Below are 20,150 nucleotides of genomic sequence, written 5' to 3'. Positions count from 1 at the left end.
GTGTATGAGTGAGAGAGAACAGCCGATGTCTGTCCGGTAATTAAAACGGCGGTCCGATGATCACGCTTTTCTTATCACTGAACCTCCTCAAAAATTTAAGTAGCTCTTTTAATTCGTTACATTCATTCAACACTGCAGATTCCTTCTATAGAGAGAGAGAGAGAGAGAGAGAGAGAGAGAGAGAGAGATCCAGCATGTGTGTGTGTGTGTGTGTGTACCGGGCATGTGCACCATGCGACAGTTGCAGTTCTCCACCAGATAGCGAGTCTCACAGTCAATGCGGCAGGCAGTGATGCTGTATGAGCTGAAGAAATCTGAGTCCATGGCTGATGATTTACAGTCGCCCCACGGCGGAGGAAGGAATGTCAACTACAGGACAGAAAAGAAAGATAACATTGATTTTAAACATTTCCTTGTGCATGAATTTATGTTTTTGCATATTTGTCAGGGTAAAACTAGAGATGCACCGATCGACTGGCCAGAGACCAGAATTGTTAGATTTTATCCATGATCAGCTGGACCGTTAACCGACCGGTCAGTCTCACGTAATTCAGAATTTGAGCCGGCTCTTTTCTTGCAAGTTGCGCAAGCAATAACCTCACATTTGTGATCCGTTTTAATAAAAACCGTGACCTGAAGTGCCTGTGCCTATATATTGATTCCTGCCACAGATCAGCAAATGACACGTTAATATTATTCCACAAGTTCACCCGCCCATGTGCAGGACTCTGCTTAGAGGTCCGTTTCCCCAACAACGACAAAACTCTGAACCACTGTAGTATGATGCGTAGCTGGAGAAACTAACTAGCTTGTTTCCTGAAGACATAGTAACTTTGTCGCACATCTGTCATTTGATTCCTGTTGGTTTAACAATATGTATAATGCTGTAAATAACATACATTGCATCTAAAGACTGATTTTGTTATCGTGTTTTAGTTCTCTGTTTAATTTTAAGATATTTCATTCATTCACAAGTTTCGTTCTACGTCATCCTTCCCAGGGATTCCCCAGGGTCTTAAAGCTCGTAGCTCTGCACACAAGAGCAGTTTTAAAAAACTGTTTACAAACTAAAAGACCGGGTTTTATTAAAGAAAAATTGATTTGTGTGTGTAACCTATATGCTATCAATTATATTTCTTAGAAAGAAAATGAGAATTGGCAAAAATCTGTATTGTCAGGAATTGGGGGAAAAAATTGGTTTTGTCAGGAATCAAACAAAACACCCGGTATTGTCAGGAATTTGAAAAATAAAACTGGTATAGTCATGAATCTGCAAAAATCGTTACTGTCATGAATTGGAAAAAAACAACAACGACAGTATTGACAGGAATCGTCAAAAATCGGTATTGTCAGGAATTTAGGGGGGGAGGATATTGTCAGGAATTAGCAAACAAACAAACAAACAAATGGTATTGTCAGGAATCCGCAAAAAAAAAGTATTGTCAAGAATCTGCAAAACAGCAACAACAAAACCTTGGTATTGTCAGGAATCTGCAAAATCGGTATTGTCAGGAATCGGCAATAATTTGTATTGTCATGAATCTGAAAAATATGTATTGCGATGAATTAGCGAAAAAAACAACAACATAATTGTCAGGAAACTGCAAGAATCTGAATTGTCATGAATCATTAAAAAACGGTATTGTCAGGAATCCAGGGGCATCAGTTTATGTTGAAAAGTGGTGGGGACAAAAGATCAGATGAAAAAACATTACAGCAGGATGGGAAAAATATTGAAGAATGGCGCATCAAAAATGGGCATAACGTAGGCCACACTGCAAAAAATAACTTTCTTACATAGTACTTTTTGGCTTGTTTTCAGTAAAAATATCTGAATATTCTTAAATTAAGATGCTTTTTCTTGATGAACAAAACAACCCAAGAAAATAAGTCTAGTTTTTAGACCAAAAATATATAAATTTAAGTGATTTTGTGCATAAAATTATTTTCTTGGAAAAAGCATCTTAATTTAAAACTTTTAGATATTTTTACTGAAAACAAGACAAAAATACTAAGATTTTTTTTCATGAAAATAATTTTTTGCAGTGCAGGATAAAACCCTCAACAATGTTGACTTGTCTTACACACTTCGAAAAATTATTTTTAAGAAAAAAAAATCTTAGTATTTTTGTCTTGTTTTCAGTAGAAATATCTGAAAATTCTTAAATTAAGATGCTTTTTCTTGATGAGCAAAACAACCCAAGAAAATAAGTCTAGTTTTTAGAACAAAAATATCAAATTTAAGTGATTTTGTGCATAAAATTATTTTCTTGGAAAAAGCATCTTAACTTAATAATTTTTAGATATTTTTACTGAAAATAAGACAAAAATACTAAGAATTTTTTTTCTTGAAAATAATTTTTGCAGTGCAGGATAAAACCCTCAACAATGTTGACTTGTCTTACACACTTCGAAAAATTATTTTTAAGAAAAAAAAAATCTTTGTCTTGTTTTCAGTAAAAATATAAAAAAATCTTACATTTTAAATTTTAAATTGCATGTTTTATTTTGTGCAAATAAACTTTTAACATTTCTTGGTTCGCTTGATTTTTCAGAACATTTTAACCAAATGCTTCCAAAAAGTGGTGGGGACAAAATCAGCCATTTAAAAAAGTGGTGGGGACATGTCCCCAGTGTAAATGACACCTATGCAGGAATCTGAAAAAACCACACGTTATTGTCAGGAATCTGCAAAGATCGATATTGTCAGGAATCTGCAACCCCCCCCCCCAAATAAAACCCTTGTATTGCCAGGAATCGGCAAAAAACAACAACAACAAATGGTATTGTCAAAATTTAGCAAAAATCTATCTATATAAAATCTAAAACGATAGAGTCAGGAATTTGCAAAAATCTGTATTGTCACATCTACAGAAAAATCAGAAATCTGAATAAATCAAGAAAATTGCTATCGGTGCATCTCTACTCCAAACTAAAAAACTTACTACGTGACCATTGCAACAATAAAACATGTAAGAGACAAATTATTGTTTACTGTTTCTCGTTGCCAAATAACAGATTTGTTGGATCCTGATGAGTAGCACAGTCGCCCACATTCACAGTCTGCATTTTAACATTAGCAATTGCATTAGCCAACATGAACTAACAATGAGAAATATAGCTTCTTAGCATTAAGTCATCTTTCTTTATTTTAGTTAAAGGGAAAGTTCACCAAAACAAATGGCAATTCAGTAATCATTTACCCACCTTTAAGTTGTATAAAATTTCAGTCAAGTTTATCCTTAGCATTATTCCCTACACGAGTAGGGAGGCAGAAAGGGAGTTTGTAACCATGACCGCTGAATTATTAACGATATTATTATGTGCATTATCGTGATATCGGCCATCACGCTTTGTTCAACACCCCTGTTATTCCCAATATTGATATATTGCGACACCCTTATTTTAATATTTCTCTAGCTTTGGCTTAAAATGTAATCTATGCAGGCAGCTTACTAAAGCTATAATCCTTCAAGAGACCGCACTACCAGTATCACACGCACCAGACACAGATGATAAGACACAATAATGCCTTACATAAATGTCAGCAGCCTGAATGTATGACACAATACCACCCATAAACATCAATAACCCTTAAAGAAATGCAGCAGGTTCAGAGTCAGTTCACCCAAAAAATGAGCCTGTCATAATAGCAAACCCACTGTGAGTATGAAATATGAACATTGAGCTGCTAAATCTCTGGAGGGCTTTATTAACTGTTACAGTGAATCATCATATACTGCCACTGCCACTGTACTGAATCTTCACTAAATCATCTGCCTTTGTGTCTCGATGAAGAAAGAAAGTCATAGGGTTTCAATCGACATCCCAGCGTTTAAAAGACGTCTAATAGGCGTTCGAACACAGCCCAGATGTCTAGGCTAATAAAGGGTTTATTTACATGAATACAAGAAAATCTGTAAGTTTTGAAGTATGCAGTATACCAGCAACTGGACATCTAGATAAATCATATTTATTATAAACCACTAACTAAACTGACATAATTAGGGATGGTTTCCCAAAAAAAGGTTAAGAAGAAGCCAGGAGTCCTTAGTCATCTTAGCAAATTTAAGTAATATTACTAGTGTGCACCGATGTCGCTGATATATTTTAAGAAATGTCTATGCATGCCGTTTTGTAGTAAAGACATGCATTTTAGTCTGGGACTTAAGCCATGTGCTTTAGAGTTTAGTCCAAAGCTTGGTGGATCCGTACCCTCTGTTCCTGACAGGAGACAAACGTCTGGAAACCTGGAGCCACTCCGAATCCCAGCTGATCAATGAAGGGCGGCTCGTCCTGCGTGTGAATCTGGACTTTAATCCCGGCCTCGAATGACGTCTCATCTGCAAGAGAGAAAACCACTACTTATTGACATCAGGTCAGGTGGAGCATGTTCAGTTATTTAACATGTAGTTAATCCCAACCGCTGACAAAGTAACTAGATATTCTGCTTTGTAGACACGGCTCAGGTCAAGTCTATGAGATCTTTCAACTTGTCAGATACGACTGTGACAGTGGCTGGACCTCCATTACCCTTCAAATTGCACACATTGAAATGGTGCATCTAAAATGCACCCAAGACAGCAATTTTGCATAAACTACAAAAGGTTTTTCAGGCAATTCGAAACAAGGAATACTGCAATAGAAACAGGGATTTTTGCATTTACAGTGCGTAAAAGTCACATGATGATTTTTTAAATATGGTGCGATATGTTTGACTGGTGGACAAGACACAAGAGGTGTTGTCAACTTCATATGGCGTCACAAAAAAACGTCAGGCGCATGACATAAAAATACCGGAGTCAACTGCTCTGTATGTGTTCTAATGGTAGTCGCTTTTGTGGTATTTTGATGTTATCAACATGAAGATTACGTTTTAGTCCCATAACATCGGATAAGGGGAATGGCGTCATTTCACAAGTTTTTGGTGACATTTAGAAACGAATGCTAAAGTTTTGCGCAAATCTTTAATGGAAACGCAGCTACAATGCGCCTACTTAGTTTCCATTGCTCTTTAAATTGACATTGCAAATTGAAAATACGGTCAATTTCACGAAAACTCGCTTATATCGCAAAAACAATTTTATTAGGCAATTGACCTTAAATTCAAGGACTAAATGTGGGGACACATTTCAAGTGAGAGCAAGGTTACATCGTGTTACCTTTTAAGATACATTGTTACAGTTCCTTTTTAAGGGAACTCGCGCTGCGTCACTGCGGTGACACTTTGGGGAAGTGCGTCTGAATGTGTATATCAAATTCAACCAATGGTGAGGCTTAACAACAAAGACAGGGTGACACGAGAGACAGGAAGTATATCGCTATCTGAAATATTGCCAATGACGGTATTACAGGGACGCATGATGTATGGCAAGGGAGACGCAGCGTCTCGTTCCCTTCTCAGGGAACAACAGTTACATACGTAACCAGAGACGTTTTCATGTGTCAAACACAACTATGCAAAAAAGCATTTTGGTATGAATCAACATTCGCATACAGAAGATATAAACATTTAAAGTGAACAGTTTAGCATGTGTGCTTAAAAAGTCTACAATTTTATCCTACACTACACAGAGAATAATATGGATGTTTTTTTTTTTCAGAAAACTTCTTGCATAAAATAGATTCATTCACTTTCAATGACCTGTATCTATGTATGTATATTTTCAAAAACTTCCCATAGCCTTGATTTTTTTCCGCCAGATTCACAAACTTTTAAGGATTTCAAGGACCCGTGGGAACCCTGTAATGTGTTTTTTACCATAAACCACGCGAACACATTGCATTGTACCAAATACACAAAATAACGTTGATTTTAAGCAATGAAATAGGTGCTCTTTAAAATAAAGTACTTTTACCTCCAAGAAACACCTATACGTTGCCACTCCTAAGTATAAGGGGCTTTCCTTGGCATTAATGTTTGGATAACACTTGCACATCTTAAAAATAATGCCTAGTGCTGTGGATGTGATATTAGTAAACCTACCAACATCAGTCAACATGATGTTTGGAATGAGTTATCATGAGTTAAAAAAACGACGTTTCAGTTGCATATCATCAATTAATGAAAACGCAGTCATTTCATAATAGTCGTTTGTCGTAAGTTTTGCACAAATCTGCAATGGCAACGCAGCTAGTGACCCATGCTGTGTGAACTCAACCTAGTTTCGAGCTATTTATCTCAAATAAATAGTTAATATTGGATATTTCAGCACACATCCACCTTACACAGAGAAGCAGGTGTAATCCTAAAGCTATATTGACTTTCCTCTCGCTCGCTCTCCCTTTCTCGCTCTCTCTCTCTGGACACCTGAGCAAACACGTCCGAGTGCATTAACACAGATTTCAGCCTGTGTTTGACACCAGCTCGGCATCGGTTTAACACTTTAAATCACAGCATATTACTGTCATGAGACGCTGCCAAACTCTGGCCTTCATCCACCGCCTGGTGTACTCACTACAGAGATCTTTCTGAAGGTCCTTAATTGACCACACCAGATGTCAAACATTACTATCAACAGATATGCAGTTTCTGAGCAAATCGCTTTAACTTCTCATTAAACATCTGCTTCGTAATAATTAAACACAAACACGGCGGCACACGAGAGGATGAGCTCACAAATACAGCTGCTGTATGAGTTTAGCATCATCCAGTGCTAAGAAAGACCGAGGTCACAGCAACATTCATCATCATAGCCGTTATAGTATGAGGAATAAAACTGGTCAACTTGATAAACTGCAGTATTACCTGCTTTAAATTGAACGGCAAGAACGCCAGGAGTAAAATCACAAGAAGATCGACTCATCGCCGGTTACAGCTCAATAATTTACTTGTCATATGAATTAAAACAGCTGTTCAATATGAAATTATACATAATAAACTTTAATGCCATGTGAGACATACTCATGATCTTTAATTTCTCTTTACACATCTTCCTGCGGGAAACGAAACTAATTATTTTATATTTTCATTAATTTTTCACCATAACATGATGAGGTTTATTATTGGTGTGTCCTTTGATATCAGAAGTAAAAACAAGATGAATTTATTGTTATTATTGGATGACAGGATTTCTGTCCGCCGCAATGACAATATAATCCAGTCTGATGTAATACAGCTTTCACAGAGATCGTATACACGACTGTACGACTGTACAGCGGCTGAAGATAGAGAGCATCTTCAGAAAGACACATCGCTCTAAAAACAATCTCTTTAAATGTCGACCGGTGACATGTGCAGGTGTACGAGGGTCTCTTGTTCAATTACAGCTACGCTGCGGTCTAGACGTACAACATGGCATGTAATGCGGCCTGCAGCTGTAATGCGCCTGTCTACAGGTCAGCCGTGTTTCTGTCTGCATCTCAAACCTAACTGATCTTTAATGGAAAGGTCAGGATGATTTCGCCTCACAGGCAGCATCTTGACCTTCATACAAGCATACGAGTGGCTCGTGACTGCTGATGTTTTTACTGCGCTCGTGTTTGTTTGTTGGCTTTATAAGATCAGTATGATCAATTATTGTGATGAATGTTGAATTTATCGGCTGTAAGCGCATTAAGTCAAATGTATCTAAGTATTCCTAGAATGCACTGCACTGCAAAAAAGGATTTTCAAGAAAAAACATTTGTAGTATTTTTGCCTTTTTTTTATAAAAAATATTAAATAATTCTTAAATTAAGATGCTTTTTCTTAATGAGAAAAATGACCAAAGAAAATAAGTCTAGTTTTTAGACCAAACTATCAAATTTAAGTGATTTTGTGCATAAAACCAGCAAAAAAATCTGCCAATGGGGAAAGCATTTTTTTCTTGAATTTTCTTGAATTTAGTGTTTAAGAAAAAATTTCAAGATTTTTGTTTTGATTGTTTCACTTAAATTTGATATTTTGGTCTAAAAACTAGACTTATTTTCTTGGGTCGTTTTGCTCATCAAGAAAAAGCATATTAATTTAAGAATTTTTTAGATATTTTTTATGAAAACAAGACAAAATACTAAGAAATGTTTTTCTTGAAAATCATTTTTTGCAAAAAAAAAAACAAACATTGATTTAATGTTCACATTTCATATAGATAACACTTCCTATCTGCATTACATTCATTACTGAAAACTAAGCACAGTAAATAAACTAACGGGAATTCATGGGAAGTCATATGTATTTTGACAAATTTGTAAAAACATACAAAATGTACGATTATTTTGGGAGAAAACCAAACAAACAATAATGATACCCCAAACCCCACAGCTAAACTCAATATCACAGGGACACAAAAGCAAATCGTACAAAAGCGTACAAATTGGGTTGCACAAATTTATACCTAACTAAGCACAGTAAATAAACTAAATAAAATATAAACTCAATATTTTTGTGTTTTAATGCTTGTTTTCATCAGTAATCAGTATTGACAACCTGAAATCATGTGAGTTTATACATATTTTGGCTAATTTGGATGAATTCGCACAAAGTAAAATGTAAACAATCGTATGATTATTAGAAAAAACAATAATGATACTCAAACCCCTAACCCTGATTTTAAAATCAGGACTGGGACAAAAACAAATCGTACAAAAGTGTTTAAATTTGGTTATACGAATTTATACAAATTAGCAACCTCGTAAAATATGTATGTTTCACCATGATATTGTGTTGCCATGGATAGAGATGGTAATTTATTGGTTATAATGTTTTGTAAAGTTTTTAAGGGCATTAAGTCACATGAATCTTTCATGGAGGACACATTCCCAGAATGCACTGTGACAAACTAAGTCAATAAAGCATTAATTAAATGTAGATAATACTTCATATATGTATTTCATTTATTACTGAAAACTAGTCACAGTAAATAAACAAAATAAAATATTAACTCAATATTTCTATGTTCTTAGCAGTGATCAGTATTGACAAACTGATCTCTTGGGAATTCTTACGTATTTTGGCTAATTTATATGAATTCGCACAAAGTAAATCATTCAAAAATGTACGATTATTTAAAAAAAAACAATAATGACATCGCAAACTCCACCACTAAACTCAATTTCACAGGGACAAAAGCAAATTGTGCAAAATTGTATGATTATTAGACAAATAAATAAATTATAATCCAACCCCTAACCCCGCCCCTAAACTCAGTGTCACAGGAATAAAAGTAAATCGTACATAAACGTACAAATTTGGTTGCACAAATTGATACAAATTAGTAACCTAGTAAAATACGTTATATGTATAGCCATGAGATTGTGTTGGTATTGATGAAGATGTTAATGTATTGATTATAATGTTGTAAAGTTGTAAAAATAGTACAAAACGTACAAATTAGCAACATTGTATAGCCTTGAGATTGTGTTGGTATTGCTAGAGATGCAAATCCTCTATAAACATCCAGAGATGTCCTACTTGTAAATTTTAGCTTCTTACTAAACATCTGCCTAATGATAATTAAATAAACACAACAACATGAGAGAATATGATACAGTTATTAACACTGAGCTTACAGCTTATACACAGCTATATAGATGCAAACTGAACCACAAAATCGGTCACTTAGGAGATCTTTATATCAATATAGATAATGGTCTTATAAGGTATCTTACATAGTAAGACAGATAGTAAGACTATGCTTTAAAACAGGGAGATTACTTTTTAAGCAGTATTTGTCTCGATTTGCATTTAATCTGTCCCTGCAGTGAGCTTTCCAACATGATGAATGTTAATAGCTTATCCTCAGCCGTTGCAGTTTAACCTGTTGAATAATATTAAACACTAAAAGCCAATTTAGCAACCAGAGATCAATGTTAAACTAAACTCATAAGCAGATTATGTTCGAGTCGTGCAGGTTTATGTTAATGTGCACAGAAGGACGGGTGGACGAGAATCGTTATATCAGATTACTCTTGAGAATCATCCCTGTAGGAGATATAAACCACAGATGTAATATGTGAAGATCTCAGCTGGTAATTCAACAGCTCAGTTTCATTTTACAAGAGTAAATGGAGCTTATAGCACGTATGTGTATGTGTGTGCGTGTGCAGAGAAAACGGTTTTACTCAATGGTTGCTACTCATCACTTATGAGAACTAAAAGGACCAACTAAATCTAATTTAACCATCAGCTTTGTCATAGAGATTGTTTAACTCCTTTAGAAGAAATAACAAATAAACGCATTATTTGAATAATGAATAAATTGTAAACAAAGGATATTTGCTGGTTTGGTTGTTTATGGTGCAACTTGCAACATTAATACACAACTCAATTGAAAAATGACTTTCTCACTCCTACACTATAAGAGCTATAAAAGTAATGGAAATAACATAAATTCTGGACCGTGCAGTCTGCACTCTTAAAAATAAGGCATTTTATGATGTCATAGAAGAACTATTTTTGGCTGAGTGGTTCTATAAAGAACCGTTTACCTCTGAAGAACCTTTCTGTTTCAACAAATGGTGTTTCTAAGAAACTTTGACTGAATTGTTCTTTAAGGAACCAAAAATGGTCAATCTATGACATCACTGTGAAGAACCACTGTGAATAACAAAAAATGTTTCTTCTATGACATCACTGTGAAGACCCTTTGACTGAATGGTTCTTTGAGAAACCTAAAATGGTTCTTCTATGACATGACTGGAGACCCCTTGACTGAATGATCTTTCACTGAAGCACTTTTGACTGAATGGTATTTTGAGGAAGAAAAAATGTCAATCTATGAGATCACTTTAAAGAAATTTTGATTTGAGGAACCAAAAATGGTTCTTCTATGACATTACTTTGAACTTTGACTTAATTGTTATCTGGGGTAGCAAAATGGTTCTTCTATGACATTATTTTAAAGAAACTTTGATTGAATGGTTATTTGAGAAACAAAAAATGGTTCTTCTACGACATCACTGTGAAGAACCTTTGACAAAATGGTTCTCTAAAGAAACTAAAATGTTTTTTTCTATGACATCACTGTGAATAACAAAACGATGAAAACAATGTGAAGAACCTTTCCCTGGATGGTTCATTAAGGAACCAAAAATGGTTCTTCTATGACATCACTGTGAAGAACCTTTGACAGAATGGTTATTTGAGGTAGCAAAAGGGTTCTTCTATGACATCACTTTAAAGGAAATTTGACTGAATGGTCCTTTGAGGAACCAAAAATTGTTCTTATATGACATCACTGTGAAGAACCTTTGACTGAATGGTTCTTTAAAGAACCTGAAATGTTTTTTCTATGACATCATTTTGCAGAAACTTTGACTGAATGGTTCTTTAAAGAACCTAAAATGGTTCTTCTATGACATCAATGTGAATAACAAAGTAAAGATAACACTCTGAAGAACCTTTGACTGGATGGTTCTTTAAGGAACCAAAAATGGTTCTTCTATGACATCACTATGAAGAACCAAAAATGGTTCTTCTATGGTCATCACTGTGACAAAAGTTCTATGGCATTTACACACCTTTATATTTAAGAGTGCAGAATATAACTCATAAAATATTTGAGTTTATCTTGAGATTTCAGACTTTAAATAACCTTGGTATCTTTCGAGCACAGATTAAGATTACTGAGAAGGAACCGTGACTTTTTCAAAAACTCTTCATTTAATCACAGTGCTGTCTTGAGAAACAACTGATATGATGGAGCGTCTCACCGGTTTCGCCCCACACGGGCAGATACTCGTCCTGTTGGATGTCCAGCATCAGTTCCAGGCCGTTTCCCATCCCACCCTTCATAGTCACCATCAGCGGACGGCCGTCTTGACCCGAGTTAAAGGTGTAACACTTTCCATATCGAGTGAAGATCTGTTGAAAAATGAACAAATATTGATTTACTACATTGAGTTTCTGTTAATATACAATCACTTGTTGACGATGCCAAATAAATATCATTCACTGCTCTGCCAAACCATGTGGGAAACATGCCTTTTATTATTTTTTGTTAAAAAAACAGACCAATAAGATGATGTTTTCCCAACACAGACATCCAGCCAGCATCGGTTCATAGTTCACAGAGTTATTTCTACAAATCATTTTAGTGCACACAAAACTCTGTCATGAGTCATGTGTGATGTAATAGTCTCAAAGGATTCAATGTTTTCAAGGTGTTCTTCAGGAAATGGACTGATGAATCACAGAGCATCTCTTATTCAGTCTGATGTGATCCGCTGTGAACTCATCTCATCGCTCCTAATTGAAACTGATCTAATGGGCGTGTAATCAGATCACAGACAGCGGGAGACCGATCCGCACCGCTGCAGCCCGTCTGCGCCGCAACCCGATTACATCGCGGACAAATGAGAAACTTCAGGCTGGAGGAAATGAAATAGGCCACGTCTTCCGAGGAATGACAGATCTTGAGGGAATCAAAGCTCAAGATACCGGACACATCTCTAGATTTCTCTAGGAACTAATTTCTCTCAAACACAGACAACAGATGAAGTTATGATGTTAGAGATGAAGTGCTCACTTCATCAACATCTACATTTATGGATTTGGAAGATGCTTTTATCCAAAGTGACTTACACGGTATACGTTTTGATCAGCACGTGTGTATTCTCTATAAATATTGAGATATATGAGATCATTTTAAGATGCAATGCTTTCAGCCATACACCCCAGACTGTAAACATCAAATACTCCAGAGATCTGCACTTTATGAGATAACAACATGTAAAACATCTATCAAATAGAAGCAAGGTTGTTGCCAAGACGAAAGAGCGAGTTGCTGTGGTAACGGTGATGAACAAGAGCGTCGGGTTCGAGTTCGGTTGACCTTGAGTCGACTGTAGCAGAAACTTCATGGATATCTCACCATGAACGAGGACATTAAACCATTGTGTGCTCGGCGCGAAAGAATGAACCTTTAGAAAACATTTACAATAGACAAAATGCTTCACACGCTGTTTAAGAAACGAATAGAGTCGGGAACACACTGTATGTTTTTCTGAGATCCTCAACGTCTGAAAATATGCCAACACATCTCATCTCACGAGTGAATCCTGACATCATGTGCACAGAAACGTCCAGGACAAAAGCCATCAATGATTCATTATTCACTCTTGCCTTTTGTAAAGGGACATGATGAAAAATGAAGCAACTTTAAAAGTTTGTGCAAGAGGAGAAAAGCTTTTTACAGTCCCTACAGGTCGGCATCGCTTTTTAGAGTTTTCTGTGAAAGATGGGATCACAGATGAGAATCGTGTGGACTTATTTCAAATCGCATTTACCTTCTTCTGAACATTAATAACCATGAGATGTCAATGTGATTCGTGATCACACCTGCTTAAGAACTGAACAAGCGCTGCTTTTCAATTTGAAATATAGCCCTGATTTACAGACTGGATGTGGTGGTGATAAAGTCTTGTTTTAAGTATTTTAAAATCATGTCAGATGTTTAAAATCTGACTTTTTCTATGTTTAAGTGCTATAATTGGGTCCAAAGTGCTTCTATCAACTCAGAAAACGTGAAAAAGATCAACCCAGTAACTTAGTTTTGGTAAGCCATTCTCTGCAAGCATGTAAAAAATAGCTAATTTAAAGTCCGCCTGTTTTGTGACGTAGGTAGCAAATCTTTTTACAATAAGACCGCCCCCTTAATTTCCACTATTCATCCACGGCACTGCCATTTAGTGCAGAGAGAGACAAAAAAAATAATTGACGGGACAATTGAGTTTCAATTTCAACAAACCATAATTATGGCGAACAGTGTTTGCATTAGCTCATTTGAATTTTAAAGGACACACCCAAAAACGGCACATTTTCCTCGCACCTACAAAGTGGCAATTTAAACATGATATAATAAATTATCTGTGGGGTATTTTGTGCTAAAACTTCACTTATGTACTCTGGGGACACCTAAGATTTATTTTACATTTCTTAAAAAAAATCACACAATATGACCCCTTTAAACTCATGTAGTGTAACGTAGCCCTGTAATACGTTTAATCGAAAGTAGAGCTATACGGTATATTGTTTCAGCCTCTGTATTGCATTGTTCTGTAGTCGTAGTAGTCACATTCCAGAATACTTGTTTCGCTATCTTTGACGCTGTTATGCTGTGTATAGACCAAAAATTAAGCATCATATTCCTCACTCTAGATTATTCGTTGGATTTAACTTTGCACCATGCAAATTTTCAGCTTGAGTTGAATGTTTTTAACTTTGAGGAAGACGTATGTTCACGGCAATCACACTTCCTAATTTGTGTCATTCGCTTCGCCCCTCACGAATTCCCGTCTATTCAAGTCTTTGCATTGACTTTGTATGCAATCTACTTGCGCAAATAATTAAATTTGCTTCTGGTGTAAACACAGCATTACGCTATATGAACAGTGCCGTTTTTGGGTGTTTCCTTTAAAATTCAAATGAGCTAAAGCAAACACTGATCGCCATAATGGTGGTTTGTTGAAATTGAAACCCAATTGTGCTGTGACTGTCAATTATTTTTTTCCCTCTTGACAAGAGGTATGTTATGTAATACAATCACACACCTATTTTCGTCAAGTTTCCAGAGCTATACAATAAAATGCAAGTTGTTTGTCATCCTGTAGTTATCATACTGCAATTCGCACCAAAGAAAAGCCAAATATCGCAGTTTCAGTTTCCCCTCAAAATCGTGCAGAAGGCACCCATGGTTCAAAATTTCTAATGTTGGATACATTTTTTTTTATAAGAATGTTACTTTCCGCAGTCTCATATTGCAGCCAGCCTATCTGTAAACATATCTATCAAAAAAAGATGACATCTTTGTACTTTCTTTACTTTTCTGCCAGAAATGTGTCCGCAGTGCTGAAATAACATTCGGGAGTCACAACAAAAAAAACACAAAAAGCTCCTTGCCAAACCCAGACGGTGCAAATAAACAATAAATAACTTACAAGACTGCAAGATTACAAAACAAAGTAAACCAAGGTTCAGATCAAGCATCACTCTTTTCCCTCCTCACAAGCTTATCTGGGGATGCATTCGAGGTCCTGCATTTTGCCCTTAAAATTATCAACAGTGGGGTTTCTATCCAATCATGAAGCAAAAAAATTAATTGGTAACCTATCAACAGAAAATTAAACAAGGTACTGCATTTGGTTTCGATTGTGCAAGTTATAAATTACTAGTAGTGCAACTTGTATTTGGCAGAAAACTGAATGCTGTGCACAAAGATGCAAGTGTTTTGTCTAAAACAGGTTTACATGAACAACATGAAGAGATCCTATATGAAAGACAAGCTTGTAAAAAGACTAAACAGCAGATTTGCATTGCCAATGGTTCGTCTCTCTGCCCATTTATGACCCAGATTGCAAAAAAAACACAAATATTTAGCATTCACCTCCTCAAGTCTGCTGCTGCACAAAGCAATTCACAATCCACATTACCATCCTAAACCAGATATGTCATTGTTATCTTCCACTTTAATGTGCTAGGAAGAAGACTATTGATGAAGACTATCTCTGGTGTCCTCCGAGCGTGACTGATATACCCATCAGTACCCATCAAGATCAAGACGAAGACAGGCAACACTTCTGAAATGAATAATTCACAATGTAAACGTCAGTTTGCCCCTGTCTGAGGGCCGTCCGGGTACAAACTCAACGCTGTTTCAAGAACTGTCACAAGGGTTCGATTGAAAAGTGTCTGTGACCGATGAACGTCTCAACTCACACTTTGATTTACTGCCGCTGGACGTTGCAGATCAACATTTGTAGTGTGATATGACACAAGGACACCAAAAAAACAACCCACACATTAATCACACAACAAAAACAGAACAGGCAAGTACAAGGACCAATGCAACAATGTTTTACACTATTTGTCTCGCTTGTTGTGTCCAAAATCTAAATCATATCTGGATGTTGTTTGCCATCTTGTTTCTTTCTGAAGCTAAAGTGAGCGGTTTTGTGTGTTTAGGAGATTGGTGGTCCCGGTTTGACAGTGATCAATACGGGCGCAATGATCGCCACAGGATGTGCCGCATAAAATCAATAGCACTTCCCCTATCGACTGCCAGTCGGCCACATTGGCAGCAGACTCAGTGATGAAATGGAGAGGCAATACGGCCAATTTAAGAGCACCGGTCTTGCTAAACGGGTTACCATTTATCTGTCGGTGCCCTGCTTGTGGACAGTGTTGTCCATCTTCCTCTGTCTCTCTGGTAGATCTTCATACTGGCCTCCAGCCTTAGGGTGTTATTGATTATCAATATGATCCAGACCTGCAGTATTACAACTGTGACATCAGAGATGCACAACAAACATAAAAGATGGATGAAACCGAAAAGAGATGCAGTTTTAAAGTTAAAATATACCTTTAAAGGGCAACTATGATCCAATTCGCATTTTCCTTTTGCGTGTTAGTTTATGTTAATGATATACAAAAGGTACAATCCCCAAAGTAAACGATGACGCAAGTTATCGTCTCCAACGTGGATCTCTTTTGTGGACTACAACAAACACACGGATTGTAGGCAACAGTTTACTTCCTGGGATTGGTGAGGTAAGGAGCATCTGGCTGACATCATGGCTGGACTTCATAGAACATGGAAGACATCAGCCCGTTTTGAGGACAGTGAAAACAGCGCTATACAGATAAGTAAATTATGTCAAACATAAACACATGTTATAATGCACAATGTAAACCCAATCAAAGCTTCAAAAACACAGAAAGAACGGGCGCTTTAACATCCAGGCAAACACCTGTGTGGTTCACATGACAAACGAAATTCACTACCATCTCCTGAACACTCATCTAATGTAACATCTATGCCAACAAAGGAAATTTCAAGCACATGGTACTCAAAATGCCCATATTTCTGACTCGAGTTAAATGCTGCACGTGGGGCTTCCTACCAGCAGCGCTCGCTCAAGCAGAGCTCATGAAAATGAATTTCCTTTTAGAGACAAAGAAAAGCACAGAGTTAGAGAGCTGCGAGGTTGATAATTACCAAGATCTTCAAGCCTGACTGACGCTTCAGTCTCTGTTTTTACTATCAGCACACTATAATCACTTTAAATGAAGGTCTATCTGTGAATGCTCTCGAGCTGCTCTGGCTCACATATGAAACTCTTTTCATGTGTAAATGGAGGAAGAAAGAGGAGTTTATCTATATGTTTACATGCAGATGTGCGTGCCTGCCGGGAAAATGACCTTCTGTATGCTATTGAAAGTGCAGCCGAATGATTCATACTGTACACAAAAACACACGCGTAACACAAAATGAGCTGTTTAAAGGACCTATAGTGCTAATATGCCATCATTCTTTTATTCTACAGTCTCGTATCAGCGATGAAATCATCGTGCAGGATGAAAAACGGATATATTTACTGGCTCCACTCTCTTAAAATGACAGATCATAATTTTTACACTGAATGCAATGCACTGCATAAATTTAGCACGGAGCCAAATTACTATTCGCAAGGACCTGGACGCAAGGAGACTGCAGATGGGCTCCTGTAACGCTGAGGGCCTCAGGACAAAATCATTCATGATATCCCACAAGTCACATGACTGAATGACTTTAACAAACATGCAAAGACGGTCTCATACTTGTTTATGGCGAGACACATATAATTATATAATTAAAACCAACCTAGAGCTCATCTGGACTAATAGACTGAACACTATGTGACCCTGTCTGTGAAATCGAAAGCATCATTTAATTATGAGATCAAAGTTTGATTTTAATGAATTATTTTCTACACAGCTAGCTTACTATTGTTCAAAACAATAAGTGATACTAGTGTGCAACAAGGCAACAGCATATATAGCGACATAATTGTCACATGACCTCATCTTTAACTCAATAGGCGGTAAAGTTGTCCTTTCACCTGGAAGTAAAACACACTGCTGATATAAAAACATTTACTGTACATTTACATGCATGTAGTATTTGACAGACGCATTCAGTGACAGTGACTTCAAGGTATACATTTTATCAGTATGTGTGGTTCCTGGGGTTGAACCCTGACCTTTGTGTTGCTAACCAATTGAGTATCGAGAATACATGCTTAACCTGTTTACAATCAACTGTAAGACATTTAGAGACAGACTATATTAACAGAGACTCAAACCGAGAAACTCCTGTCACTGTTCATACACTTATGGCCGGGGTTCAAACCCATGACCTTTCTGTTGTTAGCACAATGTTCTACAAATCGATCATTGGGAAAACAACCTAAACTGTTTACAGTAAAACAGACATTAAGAGCCTATCTACATAAAGAAAGAAACTCAAACCAAGACACTTATGGTGCTGGGAATCGAACCCATCACCTTTGTGTTGCTAACATAATGCTTTACCAACTGAGTATTGAAAACAACTGTAAGACAGACATTTAGAGCCTGTATACATTAATAATGAGGCTCGAACCTGGACATTTATGGTGCTGGGGATCGAACCTATGACCTTCGTGTTGTTAGCACAACGCTCTACCAATCGATCATTGGGAAAACAACCTAAACTGTTTTAAACTACAGTAAGACAGACATTAAGAGCCTATCTACATTAATAAACCTGAACCAGGACACTTTTGGTGCTGGGGATCGAACCGATCACCTTTGTGTTGCTAACATAATACTCTACCAACTGAGTATTGAAAACAACTGTAAGACAGAAATTTAGAGCCAGTCTACATTAAAAGAGACTCGAACCGAAAAACTTTTGCCTCTGTCCATACACTTATGGTGCTGGAGTTCGAACCCATGACCTTTGTGTTGTTAACTCACTGCTCTTCCAATTGAGTTCTTGAGAACACACATCCTTAACTATTTACAAACAACTGTAGGACAGACCTTAAGAGTCTATCTATATTAATATAAAGACTTGAACCTGGGCACTTATGGCGCTGGGGATCAAACCCATGACATTTGTGTTGCTAACATAATGCTTTATCAACTGAGTATTGAGAACAACTGTAAGACAGACATTTAGAGCCAGTCTACATTAAAAGAGACTCAAACCGAGAAACTGTCCATACATTTATGGTTTGGGGAATCGAACCCATGACCTTTATGTTGTTAACATAAATGCTCTACAAATTAAGTATTGGAAACACAACCTAAACTGTTTACAAACAACTGTAAGACAGACTTTAAGATGCATCTATATTAAAAGAGACTCGAACCCGGAGACTCACGTCGCTGTCCACACACTTACGGTGCTGAAGTTGTGCGGTCCGCACATTTGGCCCTGAAAGCGACAGTAAAGCAGCATCTCCTCCAGCTGATGCCCCAGACGGTCCAGTAACTGCCTCATGGAGGGCTGAGACTCACGAGGAGGGGGCAGAAAGTGATTAAAGTCCAATATGCGCGATAACGGCGACCAGGGAGGCTCGTTACCGGTGCCCGCGAGCGCTTCTCGCACTCCATCGGACACCTGCCGGTTCTTCCCGAGGAGTCCGAGCCACGTGCCCGCGCTGAAGATGTCCGGTTTCTTCATGCGTCGCGGCAGCAAGAGGTTCTGGTTGCAGATGGTGACGGCGGGAAACACGAGGCGCTTGGCGTAAACCATATGCGCTTTCGTGTAAACCGGAGACGAGAGCAGGTACCGGACTCGGTTCGAGGACCAGGTGAAAAGAAGCGCCAGCGCAGTTAAAAACGCCAGGAGCCACGCGACCCTGCGCGGGTACGAGCCGCTCAGAAAGATGTGCCTCAGTCCGTGAAACGTCGTGTGTTTCAAAAAGAGCTTTCCCGCTTCTTTAAACGAACCTTCCGCGTGCTGGCTCGCTTTCTGGCACATTTTGGAAAGCGTCAGAGACCTTCGACGCCCCCTCAGCTCTCAAGAAGCGACGCTAGGACGCCCGTTAACGCGCGCGGGAGTAATGTCCAGCATGAATCATGTCCTGTGGACGGTTTACGCGCAGAACAAACGCGCACGTTCACCGAAACTGACTGAAATGTGGAGCTGTAGTAAATAATGACAACAAATGATAACTGCTGCGGTTTGCCCCTCTCAATGATAGTCTCAACTGTTGCCAGAAAACGCAAGGTTTGCCTAAACACACGCGTCGCGACATTTTTATTTACCCTTTTGTTTCATACTGTAATCTGTTGCGCGCTTCAGAAATCATAAAGTTCTCACGTGAAAGAGATTCAGTGACGAGTGCGCGTAATCTTCAATTCATCCAGCGCGCGAGATCTACTCCTGTGTGCACGAGGTAATCCTCTCTGTCTTTCACTGAAA

At 37.6% G+C, this 20,150-nt stretch overlaps 1 protein-coding gene across 7 annotated transcripts in view; it reads right to left on the bottom strand.

Moving 5' to 3' along the window:
- Positions 1-20,150, bottom strand: part of asic1b (acid-sensing (proton-gated) ion channel 1b) — a 149,163-nt gene that overhangs the window by 11,031 nt on the left and 117,982 nt on the right. For 5 of the 7 annotated variants that reach the window (XM_065243320.2, XM_065243322.2, XM_065243319.2 and 2 more), the window contains 3 exons: positions 11,632-11,782; positions 4,216-4,343; positions 219-369 (listed from right to left, as the gene is read on the bottom strand). In XM_065243320.2, the coding sequence (XP_065099392.1) occupies positions 219-369; positions 4,216-4,343; positions 11,632-11,782 (430 nt within the window). Of the gene's footprint in view, positions 1-218; positions 370-4,215; positions 4,344-11,631; positions 11,783-19,124; positions 19,316-20,048; positions 20,070-20,150 lie in introns of those variants that run through there. The other 2 variants (XM_065243323.2, XM_073813511.1) reach the window with 2 other exon arrangements.

The sequence above is a fragment of the Paramisgurnus dabryanus genome, chromosome 24 (assembly GCF_030506205.2).
Source record: "Paramisgurnus dabryanus chromosome 24, PD_genome_1.1, whole genome shotgun sequence".
In the NCBI taxonomy this organism is placed as follows: Eukaryota; Metazoa; Chordata; class Actinopteri; order Cypriniformes; family Cobitidae; genus Paramisgurnus; species Paramisgurnus dabryanus.
Note: the sequence above shows the minus strand (reverse complement) of the source record. Positions and strands in the feature narration are given on the sequence as shown.